The following is a 14,394-nucleotide window of genomic DNA, read 5'->3' as shown; positions in this document are numbered from 1 at the left end:
GATGTTCCTACCCCATGACTCAAGGAATCTGGACTCCCAAGTGGGACGAAGCTTTAGAGGGGGCAGGGAAGGAAAGGCAGTCTCTGCAACACAACCCCCTGCGCATCAGGGTGCACAAAAAGACAAACAGGATCATGTGGAGATGGACAGTGGCGGTGCAAAACTGAACGAGCCACTGGGTCACCTGAAGCAGGCCGGACCTAGGTACCCAAGAGGGCATCATAAAGAGAAGCCTCAAAGGGCAGAAGTGGCTCCACATTCCGGGACCCTCAGTGAAGGACCTCAAGCAAGAGGTCCACAGACAAGGGGGCATAAGGGGGTTGCAGGTTTAAAATGCGAGTGGCCGGGGGGCGTGGCTTGGACGCCGGAGAAATGGCGGCGTAACTTTTTCCTCCTCCATGCGGCCGTAACTCAGTGAGCCGAAAAAGCTGCAACCCGACTCCGCCTGCGACCAAAAACGAGGGCCTGCCTGTCGGAGCATTGTATCCAGCGATGGGGAAAATCTGAGGCAAATCCGCCGAAGGAAACGAGCATAATTTGCTGTTCTACCCCCGACCGGAGGAACCAGAGCTGCACTGCGGAGCCCGTTTCCGGGTAACGTCCACGCGATCTCCCGGAGCTCCGGCTGGGCTGCGACGAACCGACAGGACTGTCCACACGCACGGATCCACGGAGGCGGACGGACGACCTGTGACACCGGGGCCGTGAGTAGACAGACCTCGCAGATGAGGTACTGATAAATGTGACCTTATGCAAGAAATTTAATTGAAATTAGGCGCGAAGAACCACTATCGAAAATGGCGGCTCCCCTGCACGTATTCAACCGCGCCTGAACCAGTCCGAACTTTTCAAGCCATGATCACTGTACCCATGCACACTGCCTGTGTATAAATCTATACTCGATTGCAAAGGTACAAACGCCCATAGAAACCGGAATGTATTGAGTATTTGAGATACAACACATTGTTAGAATGGCAGAACTGCATGGCATTGGCTAGTATTGAACCGGCTGGGGCAAATTCGAGGCTTTACTGGGATAGTTAAGAGACTCTATTGTGTCATCAACACTAAGGCATTATGACTCTGCAACACCCATATGTAATGAGCACTGTGATGCTGTGAATAATGCTGATTCTACATGGAAGCCATTTGTACTCGATATTTACAAGGAGTAAACACATAATGTATGATATAAAATGGCAGCTATTGTAATTGAATGCATATGGAGCGATCGGCTACAGTTATACTGCTGGTGATATGTACATGTTCCTCATTGGCAAATCGCTATTCACAAGCCACAGGGATAAAAGGATAAAAGCAGGAGTAGATATAAGATGTAAGGTGCTGATATAAGGTGCTGCCCTGCGTTGTCATAACTCAACCCAGTTTTGGTACTGTGAGGCTAGTGAGATTGGTGAGCACCAGATCATTGCCAGGATTGAAATAGTTTGATAACTGCGTCATAGGTGAGCTCGGAGACGTACAGTGACAGCAGACAGCTAGACAAAGCCGAATTGCAGTAAACAAATTAACAATGGGAGACAAAGAAAATGGTAAAAATTCAAAGCGCCTGAAATCTGACCCGCCGACGCCAGTCAAAGGAAATAAGGGTATGGCAGACGCTATGGAAACAATACTGAGCAGATTAGAAGAAGTCAGAGACTTAGCCAAATCCACCAAAGAGGATGTTGTCGCAATCCGCCAGGACATCAAAGTCATTAACACGAGACTAACGGAGTCAGAGAGCAGGATAAGTAAACTGGAAGACTCTGAGAACAAAACATGTGGAGCCATCAAGAATCTCTCCCTGTGTTCTGAGCAGCTTGTAAGGAAGGTTGCGGAGTTGGAAGATAGAAATAGAAGGGGGAACCTGAGAATTTTTGGTATGCCAGAAAATTCAGAGGAGTCCCATGGCTCTTGCATACCGTTCCTTGAACAGTGGTTTACGCAGGCCACAAATCTAACCTTCTCTCAGCCACTGGTGTTCGATAGAGCTCATAGAGTTCCAGGACGAATTACCAAAGAACAGAAGGGACCGAGAGCGATTGTATGCAAACTACTAAGATACCAACACACAGAGCAAATACTCACCTTCGTCCGCAAGCATAACCATGTACTATGGAAGGGCCACAAAATCTTCATCTCACAGGATTTTAGCAAGGAGACTATGGACATCAGGAAAGCGTTCCTTGCATTAAGACCACAGCTGAAGACACTTGGTTACATGTATGGCTTTATAGGTCCGACGAAGTTTAAAGTAACAATACAAGGCATGACCCATGTGTTCTCTGACCCGCGAAAACTGCGACAACACCTCTCCAGCCACGGAGATGGCAACATGGAGGTCTCCCCCTCAACTCAACAAGGGGCCTCATCATCCGGCCTAGGATGAGTTTCTTGTGTCTGACGGTGCTGTTATTCTACTGCTCCTAGCCCCGCATAATGCACCTACTCTGGCTGAAACTGAGAAAGACTGGTTCTGGGCGAATGTGACACGTGACTGCTGGCCACAAATAGATTTGTTCACTGATAGTTTGAAATGTGCCCAGTCAACGGCATACTATGTTCTGTTCTGCTCTGTGAGTTCTTGTGCACCTTCTTGTCTAGGATACCACAATAACACTCCGATGCCTTAAATAATGCCTTAAATAATGTACTACGCTAAAGCCTTAGTAAGTGAGGCTTTTGCTGTTACTCTGGTGTGCTTTGTTCACGCATACACAATTAATGTGATAGCTCTCTGCTGAGTTCAATGTTAAAGCGTTGCTGTTTCTCGATGCCTTCATACATGTTTCACTGTTTCAGTAATCTGGGGTTGCAGCCCCAAGGATTAATAGTTATAGATAGGCTGTACGGAGGCGGTCTCGAGGTCGTCTTTCCAGAGTCGCCATGTTTCTTTTCTACTACTGGGGAGGGAGGGGTGGGCTGTGGGAGAGGGAGGAGGGTGGAGGGAGGTTGGTAGGGAGAAGGAGGGGGATTGATTTCACTTTTTGTATTTTGCTCTGTTTTGTTGTTTTTTCTACTCTGCATCACATCTTGCATCCTACTTTGCATCCATCGCATCACACTGCGTTCCGAAGTTTGCACTCTATTGTTCAAATCCCTGCATTTTGTGCATATAGTTCTAGCCCTGCAATCAATACAAACTATGCTACTGCAGATATTGACAAATGTCCATTGCTCTCTTTACTGTCTGAATCCCACGCATATAGATGTGTCATGAGACAATATCAGACCTCAGACAATTGATGGCTTCTGCTATAGATACTCCAATAGGAACAACCACTATAGCCAACCTGAAAATACTGTCACTGAATGTGAAAGGCCTTAACCAACCAGTTAAACGGCAGAAGATACTTGATTATTTACGTAGGCAACGTGGAGACATAACCCTGTTACAGGAGACTAAGTTGGACACGAAGCAATTTCACACTCTACGCAACAAATACTACAATGAGGTAATAGGCTCGGAAGCAATCTCGAAGAAAAATGGGGTGGTGATGCTTATAGCAAAATCTGCAAATGTTGAGGTGATCTCCTCTACATCAGACACGAAGGGCAGGTGGGTTTCGGCGAAACTACTTAAAGATGACACTGAATTCTTCATCACAACAATATATGCCCCCAATGTACATGACCCTTCCTTCTGGCTAGGCCTCACGAAACAAATCAACTCCATTCCAGACGCAGCAGTACATATCCTAGCAGGTGACTTCAATCTCCCATTTGACCCGATAATAGATAGAGACTCCAAATGTATTTTTCGCCCAGGTAAGGCCCACAAAGCGTTCATGACACTATGCAATAGGTTTCATATGAAAGATACATGGCGCTTATTACATCCTGATGGTAGAGACTATTCTTTTTATTCCCCGCCTCATGACTCGTTCTCGAGAATTGACTACATACTCATATCTAAAAACGCGGTGGCCAGAGTCGAGGACTCAGACATTGCTCCCAGATTAGTCTCTGATCATTCCTGCATTTCTCTCACACTATCTAATGTTAAGCCAACTACTCGTCAGTCCATGTGGAGATTTAATGACAATTCTCAACGACACAAAACACAAAGAAACCATTGACAACGCCATTACAGATTTCTTATTGACGAACAAAAAAGGGGACACTTCAGACACCATACGGTGGGAGGCGCTGAAATCCACCATACGGGGATTAATTATAAAAATTTCCTCTGCTATTAACAAGAATCGCACCGCAGCCCTACTACAATTAGAAAAAGACATCTCACAACTGCAGCGCAGATACCTGAATGATAGGAACCTTGAGACTCTGACTGAACTGTCCAACCGAAAATACACCTATAACAAACTTATAAGCGAGAAAGCAGGCATCTGGCTAGATAGGAGGAAACGCTTTAAAATTTGTGAATCTAACATAGCAGGGAAAGGGCTCGCGGCAAATCTCAAATTTAAAATCCAAAAGAATGCAATTACTTCTCAGATGAAAATGGCACTCCTAGCTCTGATCCAAATAAAATCGCAAACATCTTCAAAGGCTTCTATGAGAAGCTTTACGCTAGAAACATACACGTTGACAAAGAAAAAATGGAGAAGTATCTCTCAAATTGTACACTTCCAACACTTTCACCAGTAGAAAAGGAATACTTAAACGTGCCCCTGTCTGAACATGAGGTTGTTACCACAATCAAATCCCTCAAAAAGGGGAAAGCCCCAGGCCCAGATGGCTATACGGCATTTTATAAGACCTTTGCTCATGTTCTTGCCACTCCGCTACTAGAGGTCTTTCAGGAAATAAGTACTACGGGGGAGGTTAAAGGTACCATGGCTGAAGCAGTAATTGCAGTAATACCCAAAGAAGGCAAGGACGCTAAACTCCCTAAAAACTACAGGCCCATTTCACTGATAAACTTAGACTGCAAGCTCCTTGCCTCGATTCTAGCTAGACGCATCCAGAAGGTCTTGCCGTCCTTAATACATCCGTCGCAAGCGGGATTCCTGAAAAACAGGTTGTCGAGCGATAATACCAGAACTCTGGCTCACGTCATTGAAAAGGCGAGGCTTTTATCAACGCCCACCATAGCGATTACACTGGACGCTGAGAAAGCATTCGACAAAGTGGACTGGACATACCTGAGTGCGGTATTACATAAATTCGACCTAGGCCCCCTATTTACTAAATTAGTCATGTCCCTCTATGCCTGTCCCTCCGCTAGAGTGAGAGCTGGTGGCGCTTTTTCCCCCCCTTTCAACCTGGAGCAAGGTACTAGGCAAGGATGCCCCTTGTCCCCGTCCTTGTTCCTTCTGGCAATCGAACCCTTCCTGTATTATATACGGGAAAACCCAGAGATTAAAGGGATTCCATTCACAGACTGCACAATCAAACTCACGGCCTACGCCGATGATGTACTGGTCCTGAGTGAGGAGGCTGATAAAGCTATACCCGCCTTGCTCACTACAATTGAAGAATTCTCGAGTGTGTCCGGATACTCCCTAAACAAAGATAAAACAGAGGTGAAATTACTAAATAACCTGGGTAGCAAAAGTATATTGGGTGACTCTGGACTTACCTGGCAGCAGAAGAGTTTTAAGTATCTAGGTATGGAATTTGAGAGGGATTTGATCACCACCTTGAAAATCAATGAAGATATATTATATAAGAAAATACAAAAACTGTTAGATGGTTGGTCGCCAAAATTTCTCTCATGGTGGGGTAGAGCAGAGACACTAAAGATGATGATTAGCCCCCTGGTTAACTATATGGCATGTATGCTTCCCATGTCCTTCACTGAGGATTTCCTGCACAAAATAGAGAAGACATTCACAGAATTCCTGTGGAAAGGGAAGAAACCGAGAATTGCCATGAAAAAATTGCAACTTTCAAAACTGAAAGGTGGTATAGGTTTACCCAACTTCAGGAATTACCAAACCGCCTTTCTCTGCAAACAAGGTGCTTCCTGGTTTGCTGCAGATCCTACATATACGCCTTTATGGATCAATATCGAGAAATCCATTATAGGTAAGGCCCCGCTTTCCGCAGTGCTCACAATGGACCTCTCACACCTCACGGAGCACTTTTGAGATTGGACCAGCTCCATAAGACTGGTCTGCAATTCAATAAATCAACCTCTGCATCCTTATGGCGCAACCCATTGATTAAGATAAATGGCTCGCCCCCCATATGGGACCACTGGTCTGATAACGGTATTAACATAACTGCAGATCTCTATGACAATAATATGCCATTGCCCTTCTCTACCCTACAAGCTAAACACTCCCTATCTCCGATTGACTTCTACGCCTTCCTAAAGATAAAATCAGCTCTGTCCACACGTACCTTCAAGCCAGCAACACCGTGGCTAACATCCATGCTTCCGCACTTCCAATCCTCCGGACACTTTGTCTCCAAAATATACAAACTACTTGCACCTTCACCTAACAAATCAATGAGGCGTAATGAACTCAAATGGGAAGCTGAAGCGAACAACACTGGTATAAACATAGATTGGGACAGGATACATGCATCGGCGCTCACACACAAGGCTTCCCCAATACTGTCGCAAACAAAGTATATGATACTCAACAGGACGTTCTGGACCCCACAGAGACTGCATAAGGTTGGCCTACGAGATACACCAACGTGCTGGAACTGCTCTTTGGATGTTGGTGATCTCCCACATATGTTATTTAACTGCCCCATACTCTACAGATATTGGTCCAAGATCTTTGATTGTATTGGTCACATACTTGGGACACAACCCGCAAGGGAATTCTCTTATATTATCCTGGGAGCAATAGATCCGAGACTAAAGGGTGACCATGACCGCCAGCTTCTAGATCTCTTACTAACACTAGAATGCAAGGTGGTCCTATGCAATTGGAAATCAGCGACAGAAGTCTCTTTCAATGCTTGGAGAGAGTGGCTGTCCTGCATTAGGGGCATTGACAACCCTGCACTACACACATCGCCATGGCAGGTCAGCAACAACCAGTTGTGGTACTCCTTGGACCAGGCCTCCTCCTCCTTCAACTTCGACCCACCGTAGAGTACTGCCCGAGAGGCTTATGTTCAGTTATTCCATGGGGTAAACCTTACACAGATTGAGCTTGATAACCAGAGTCGTATTGTGCAGGGAGGACGACGAGGAACTACAGGAAGTTTCATGCCTGGCTATAGATGGAAACGTCTACGGAATTGTATGCATTGATGATAATGTGATGCTGACTGATTACTGTTTTCTAGACTCTTATATCTTATTCACTTCATCTCTGACAACGACGCAGTGATTACTGTCTCACTTGATACGATGTTGTACTTTAGTCTTCAGTCTTATTTATGCATTTATTCGTTTATCCATTTATTTATTCATTTATCCACTTATTCATTTATTCATCTATTTACTTATTCATATATTGTTTTATATGTTCTACTACCCATGATTGATTTCGGCACTATTCCACTATGTCTGTATGATGATGATGCTTTATTGCTGATTTAATCTTTGTTTTTGCTTAATAAAAATGATTTGAACACAAAAAAAAATGCGAGTGGCCAATGAGACACACTGAAAAAAGCCGCACCAGCCTCGGTAGCCCTCTGCGGAGGGGACAACAGCTCATCAGTGGGGGAGGGTTGTAAGCTGACCCTCCCAAGACACTAAGGGTGCGACCAATGCCCCACGGAAGGAAGCCCCATTGAAGAATGAGGATCCTAATGGGGCTCCTGGGGAGGCGAAGAGCCTGCCGGATCTGGGAGCTCCTGAGGAGGCTCCACAAATTCCAAGGGAGTCACCGGCATAAATTCCTCCGGCGACGCAGAGCGTCAGGGTGGCGCCAAACTTTCTCCAGAGGCCTCTAGAGAAGAGTCCACAACCCACGTTTAATTACTCACTTATACAGTCAGTCACGCACCTACTAAATCCTCCATCCAGACACTTATACACCTGCTCATTCTTCAATACAATTTGGCATATATATAAAACATATTTAAACTTTATAGAAACACAGTCACTGGATGATGTCATCAGTGATGTCACGGACCATGTCATGAATGATGTAATATGTGACGTCATCAGCAGTGCATTGCAGAGGCGCCAGTTATAGTTAGTTGAACTAACTAGAACGGTGGAATTTCTATGGTTTTGTACGAGTGAAATGTCCAACGTCCCTGAAACCTATGGTTTATCAGTAAATATACACACACACACACACACACACACACACACACACACACACACCCACACACACACACACACACCCACACACACACCCCCACACACACACACACACACACACACACAGCAAACTAGCCATGGCACTTAACTGTCACTGTGCACATACATATGAATGCCATCACTCACAGTGAAACACAGTTAATGGTTAAAGCTGGTTAACCTGCTGCCCCAATCTGTACGATGGAAGCAAAATGTGTTCAACACTGGAACATGCCAATGGTTAAAGATGATACTACCAGAAGTCCATCGGTAGGACTACATATGTGTATTTTGATTTATGTTTGAGAAAAAAAATGAATAAAGTAGAAGACACGCTCAAAAATACAAAAATATCAGTAAACGCAAGTGCTCGCAATAATTATCATATATGGAGACTTGTAGAGGTACCGGCTAAAAATAATTCAGTAAAGACAATTGGAGGCTAGAAATCAAAAAACAGCATTGCAAAAGAACAAACCGCTTAAATATATTTAATATTTGTTGCTACTTGACACTGCTGCATTGGTTCACAATCTATTTTAAAACGTCCCCTCCAAAAATAAGGGTCAATGTTAGCGCATTTTAAGTATTTAGTTAGCTGCCACACACATTAAAAAACAGAATGTGCTATACATCTTTACCACATTTTACACCTGGGAACATTGTAACAGATTATAGAATAGAGGGAAAAGAACTAAGCCACAGGAGCACAAACAAACTGCAGGAGTGAGGAGAGTTTCGCAAACTACTGCATTTATTTCTTGCATCCTTACAATGCTCTAGGGCTCCCTGTGAGTTGGGTTAATACTAATATATGGGGTTCTTGATACATGGGAAGGAAGTTCAATATCTAAGGTTATGTTTGTTAACACACACTCACATTATCACAGCAAATCTCAAACCAAAATATTTAAAATAGTTTTACCTTATTGGCTCCAAACTGCACTCTGGCTTTTCCTTTAACTAAAGTGGCATTGATTTGCATGATCACTGATTCGATTGAATAGGCACTACTCCAGCCCTAAAATGAAAATGGACAATTACAAGAGACATTAATATTAAAAATACATGGTTACATTAGATGTGTGCTTGATATGTCGCATTTCACAGAAATAACAATCGAACAAGTATACATAGTGATTGTAGTTATGGTGCAGATGTACTTTTCATTGAAAAGGCATTTTTTGATGTGCCTATATCTTTTTGGATTTTCACAAAATTTGGCAGTTTACTAGATGAAGATTCGTCCAAGAAAGGGGGGGGGGAAGGTATAAGAGTATAAGAGTTAAGGAATTATGGGTTGAGTAGCGGTTTCCCATTATTTTGCTCACACCTACAGTCCAAACTGCTGAATGGATTTACACCAAGCTTGGCATTAATGTATAACTTTACTCGAATTGTGCTTTTGTCGTTTTGGTGTAAATCAGTTCATTTGTTTTTTGAGATATTAACGTATAAAGCAGAGCAGGGTTCAAAGAGTTAACACTTTAATAGGCCCCACGGTTTAGGACTCACAAATAATTTGCACATTTAAGAAAAAATGCAATTCTGCTTATACAAATGAATTAACTGTTGCTTCTTCTTCTGGTTTGGAACGGCAGTCCAGAAAGGGTGCTGCTGCACATCGGGATCATGTACAGCCGTAGATCACATGCTTTGCTTAGACTGTAAAGCATTGAGCGGATGTGCTAAACAAGGTTTTAAGGACTAATCAAGCCAAGTCCAGAGCACACAAATGGAGGGTGAAATGTTGTGAATTGTATCACATATTAATACAAAGGATGAGATCGTCACCAGAAAGTGTTCTCTCAAAGATTTTTATTCCTTTTCACAGCTGGTGCTCCTATTAGAAGGAGATCAACCAGGGAAAATGGCCAACCGACACGTGTTTCGTCAGCGGATAGTTATCCGTGACTCTTCAGGGCTGATCTCTTGTGAGACAAAGCGGTATCGGAGGACCGGTGATACTTCCAACCCGGTCCAAGTCGGGTTTACGTAATGGAACAAGAATCGATTTGGTGGTTTCTCAGGAGAATATCGTGTTAAGTCCAAAGTTTTGAGAGGGGAAGACGGGCGGGTAATGCAGTCTATGGAGCACAGCAATGGCTGTCTGCCACCGCTGAGTCGGAGCGTGGAATGGTTGCCGGACAGGAGACGTGTCCGGCAACACGTCTCCTGGAGACGTGTGGCTCAATGGTTAGAGGCGGCAGACCCGGAAGCGGACATCGGCCCGGGACCAGGGTTCGATTCCCAATGCGGCAGGGTCTTGGGTCAAAATGTTCGCGGGCCTGATAATTCTCGCCTCGGCGCCTACTCTAACCTTGGGTTCCACTCTGCAACTCTGGGCAATAGCTTGCTTAATCTTCACAACGGCCCCTTCAACGCCAGGGATGCCTGGTCTCACCTTGAGGGTGCCCAGAAGGGACCATCTCACAGGGAAAGCCAGGACGGGTTCCCCAGCGGTATACAGCGCCGGGACGCCTGCGGTGTGGGCAGCTGTGCGCTTTACAAGTATACAACATTTACATTTACATTCTGCATTCTGTCCATCAATTGTGGGTCTTTTGCTTAAAGAAGGAAGCAGGCAGACCGTCTGAGCCAGGCGCCTTATCCCCAGGCAGACTATTGATGGCAGAAAAGGGTTCATCGAGATATTCCTGATGGCCATTGCTCAGCCAGAGGAGCTCAAGATGATCGAAGTATCGGTCCAGGAGGTCCCGCAATGGTATAGCCCCGGAAGTGTAAAGTTTAGCGTAAAAAAGCGGTGATCCGTGGAATGACCTCGGTGGAAGAGGTAGTGCGTTCCGGACCACCGTCTTGCAGTGCTGTGTTGTAGGAGGCATCGTGAGGCCGTCGCAGAAGATTGGCCAAGGTCTAACCGGGGTGGTCACCCTCACCATAATGGTGGGCCCTCGCCCCCCTACCCAGAAAGGAGAGCTCCCTATCTGCCTCTTGCTCAAATTCGGAGAGTTTATCTCGGAGCTGTGCAATGGTGTCGGGATGGGGGCTGACAGAGTGCAAAGAGTCGAGGGCCTTAATTACCCCCCTAGGTGCGCAAGAGTGCCGCAGATAGAGTGCAAGACACCCGACTGTTTGGAGATACATTTGCCCCGAACCACCACCTTGAAACCCTCCCAGAGCGTGGAGGGGGAATCTACTGTGCGGCATTAAGTTCTAAATAGTTTCTCAATTACAGTTTTAATCTCGGCGCAAAACTGAATAGCGGAGTGCGTTCGGGGGCAGACGCCAAGCAAACATACACTTAGGGGAATGCGGGGGGAGCAAACTGAGGTTTACGGGTGCATGGTCCAAAAGAGGGCGTGCCATGTGCTCGACCATGGTGACCCAGGCATACGCATCGCGAGTAGTAATCCAAAGATCCAAGTGGGAACAGCAGCCTGAAGTGCCCGTAACGCCGGTTCCCCCTGTGCACGTCCGATTGAGTATGGCGCCATGCATCCAACAGGGAGTTTTCGGACAGGATGGAGCGCAAGGGGGAGGTAGAATGGGGGTGCAAAGCGCGGGCCCCAGAGCAATTCAGGTGGCTGAGGGTGTGATGTTAAAATCGCCCTGCCACAGCAATGCACGGGGCCCAGGGAGGATATGTGTCGCCACACCTGCTCAAAGAAGTCAGGGGCATCAGAGTTAGGGCTGTAAATCGCTGTGAGAATCAGGGGCTGGGCTAAGAGGGTACCAATCAGGATGACAAACCGCCCCTCAGGATCAGCAATGACCTTAGTGGTGCGCCAGGGGAGCCCTCTACGTAAAAGAATAGAGACCCCGCGGGAGTAGCTGGAGTGGATTTCGTCCCAATGCCGAGATTGGAGGCGGTAGCGGGGGGCAAGTGCGTTTCCTGGGGAAAGAGATGTCAACTTTGTGGCGAATGAGGTGTGCATGTACAAGGTGGGCCTTCCGATGGTCATTTAAGCTGCTGACATTCAATGTCCGGAGTGTGGTGGCCTTCATGAAGCTATGCCAAGAAGGTGATTGCCGGATGGGGCCGGGTGCGGAAGGGGAAACGGAGAAGCGAAAGAAGCAATGTGCAGTACAGAAGTCAGTGTTTCAGCTGGCATGGTGTAGATTAGCAAAAAACACAGTTGATGGACAGAATGTAGAACAATGTCATACATGCACCCCAGTACAAGAATCTGGGCCTAAATCCATCGTTTTTTTGCACTCCACACCACCCTGGGTTAGACACTGGCTATATGCAAATCAGCTCTGATCCTGTGCCTCATGGGAACAGTCCAGTCCGAACTACCAAGCCATGTCTTTCCCAGACCGGAATCAAGCATCCAAGGACCGGTTTCTGGCTATCAGCCTTCATCAGCCTGGATAGCAGTGGTGTGGAGAGCCTGGGACTCACGTCTGAGTATACCCAGCCCACTCGGGGTGAAAATTGCAAAAAACACAGTTGATGGACAGAATGTAGAACAATGTCATACATTCACCCCAGTACAAGGATCTGGGCCAGGCTGATTAAGGCTGATAGCCAGAAACCGGTCCTTGGATGCTTGATTCCGGTCTGGGAAAGACATGGCTTGGTAGTTCGGACTAGACTTTTACCATGAGGCACAGGGTCAGAGCTGATTTGCATATAGCCAGTGTCTAACCCAGGGTGGTGTGGAGTGCAAAAAAACGATGGATTTAGGCCCAGATCCTTGTACAGGGGTGAATGTATGACATTGTTCTACATTCTGTCCATCAACTGTGTTTTTTGCAATTTTCACCCCGAGTGGGCTGGGTATACTCAGACGTGAGTCCCAGGACTGGATCCTAGATTCAGTCCTGGGACATGTCCTGTAAACAGTTAAGTAAAAGCGTTTTGGTTATAGTAGTGATTTTTAAGGAATATTATTGTATTTTAAAAGTTGACACTTCAAAACTTCTTCAGTTGAAATTACCAATGTTATCCTATGGAAGAAAATTCAGTTTGCAGGTAAAGTAGGTTTATGTAACTTTTGTAATCCAGTGCAGGACTCCTAGGTTCAGTACTGCGACATCTATCTAAAACAGGTCAGTAATTACGTTTTTATCGTTGGCACGATTTTTAAAGAATATTTGTAAGTTTCAAAAATCGACACTTAGAAACTTTTTCAGCAAAAAGCAGGCAATGATATCCTATGGAAGGAAATTCAAGTTACGGGTAAGTACGGTTAAAATTACTTTTCAGGGAGAGCACTGGGCTAAAATATGCAGTACTGAGGTCTCTCCTGATAACAGGTGAGTACATCGGAATTCGTTGTTCGGCTGATTTTAGATGAATATTTTAAAGTTCCAAAACTCCACACTTAAAAGAATTTCCAAGTGAAACCAGTCAATGTTAGCCTGTGGAAGAAAAGTGAGTTATCTGCTTTTAGGCAGGTCCTCGACTGGCAGAGATAAGGTTCTGGGCATAGACCCAGGGGTCTCCCAGGGTGAGGTAGGTACAGTTGGTACACCCTCAGCGGCACAGCGGCAGCCGGGTGCAGAGGTGGTTAGGCCCAATGTTATCCAATGAGAGGCAGGGGGCCTTTGGTTGGGTGGCTGCTGGCTAACAGGCCATGTGGCTGTGGGAGCTGGGCTCCGGGTTACTTGATCAGGGCAAATGGGGAAATATGCTAGGACAAAGGTTGCACTGCCAGGGGTACTTGGGCGGCTGGGTGCAGGGTACTTTTGAGCAGTTGGGCGCTCAATGTTATTCAGTGGAGATCTTGAAAAGGAACAAAGGCTGCAGGCTCGGGTTACGGAGATTCTTCCGGAGCGACCAACACTTAGAGAGGTAAGTTGGGATCTTGGAGGATAGGTAGGCACCCCGGAGTTGGGCACAGGAGGCCGGGGGGCACTGAGTGCAGGGGTGTCTTTGGACGTCAGGAAATCTTACCCTCTGCTGGTCGCGGTTGGAGGTGTCCCTGGTTCTAAGGCTGCAGGCATTGTCTGGGTCGTTGAGGAGGGTCCCTGGGTACTGAATTCCAGGTCAGAATCGACGGGGGGACGTCCTCAGGGTCTTTGTCCACTCAGGCACAGGTCGGGCTCGGCGGGTCAGAGTGTGCTGGATTCGCGGTTTCTGGCTGGCACCAGGTGTACTGCTGTTTGAGCAGAACCACTGCTAATGGGAGTCCCAGTCTATAAGAGGGTCAAGGCAGGCAAGTCCTCCGGGGTTCACGAGGTAGCTGTCCGCAGGACACGCAGGGATTTAGCAGGAGCAGATTCAAGGATCAACA

General features: G+C 46.2%; 1 protein-coding gene across 2 annotated transcripts in view; it reads right to left on the bottom strand.

The window, feature by feature from the left end:
• UBE2Q2 (ubiquitin conjugating enzyme E2 Q2) overlaps positions 1 to 14,394 on the bottom strand; it is a 687,285-nt gene that overhangs the window by 101,341 nt on the left and 571,550 nt on the right. For both annotated transcript variants that reach the window (XM_086959354.1, XM_086959353.1), the window contains exon 11: positions 9,117 to 9,212. In XM_086959354.1, the coding sequence (XP_086815480.1) occupies positions 9,117 to 9,212 (96 nt within the window). The remainder of the gene's footprint in view (positions 1 to 9,116; positions 9,213 to 14,394) is intronic.

Source organism: Lissotriton vulgaris, chromosome 2_2 (assembly GCF_964263255.1).
Source record: "Lissotriton vulgaris chromosome 2_2, aLisVul1.2, whole genome shotgun sequence".
In the NCBI taxonomy this organism is placed as follows: Eukaryota; Metazoa; Chordata; class Amphibia; order Caudata; family Salamandridae; genus Lissotriton; species Lissotriton vulgaris.
This window is presented reverse-complemented; position numbering and strand designations above follow the sequence as displayed.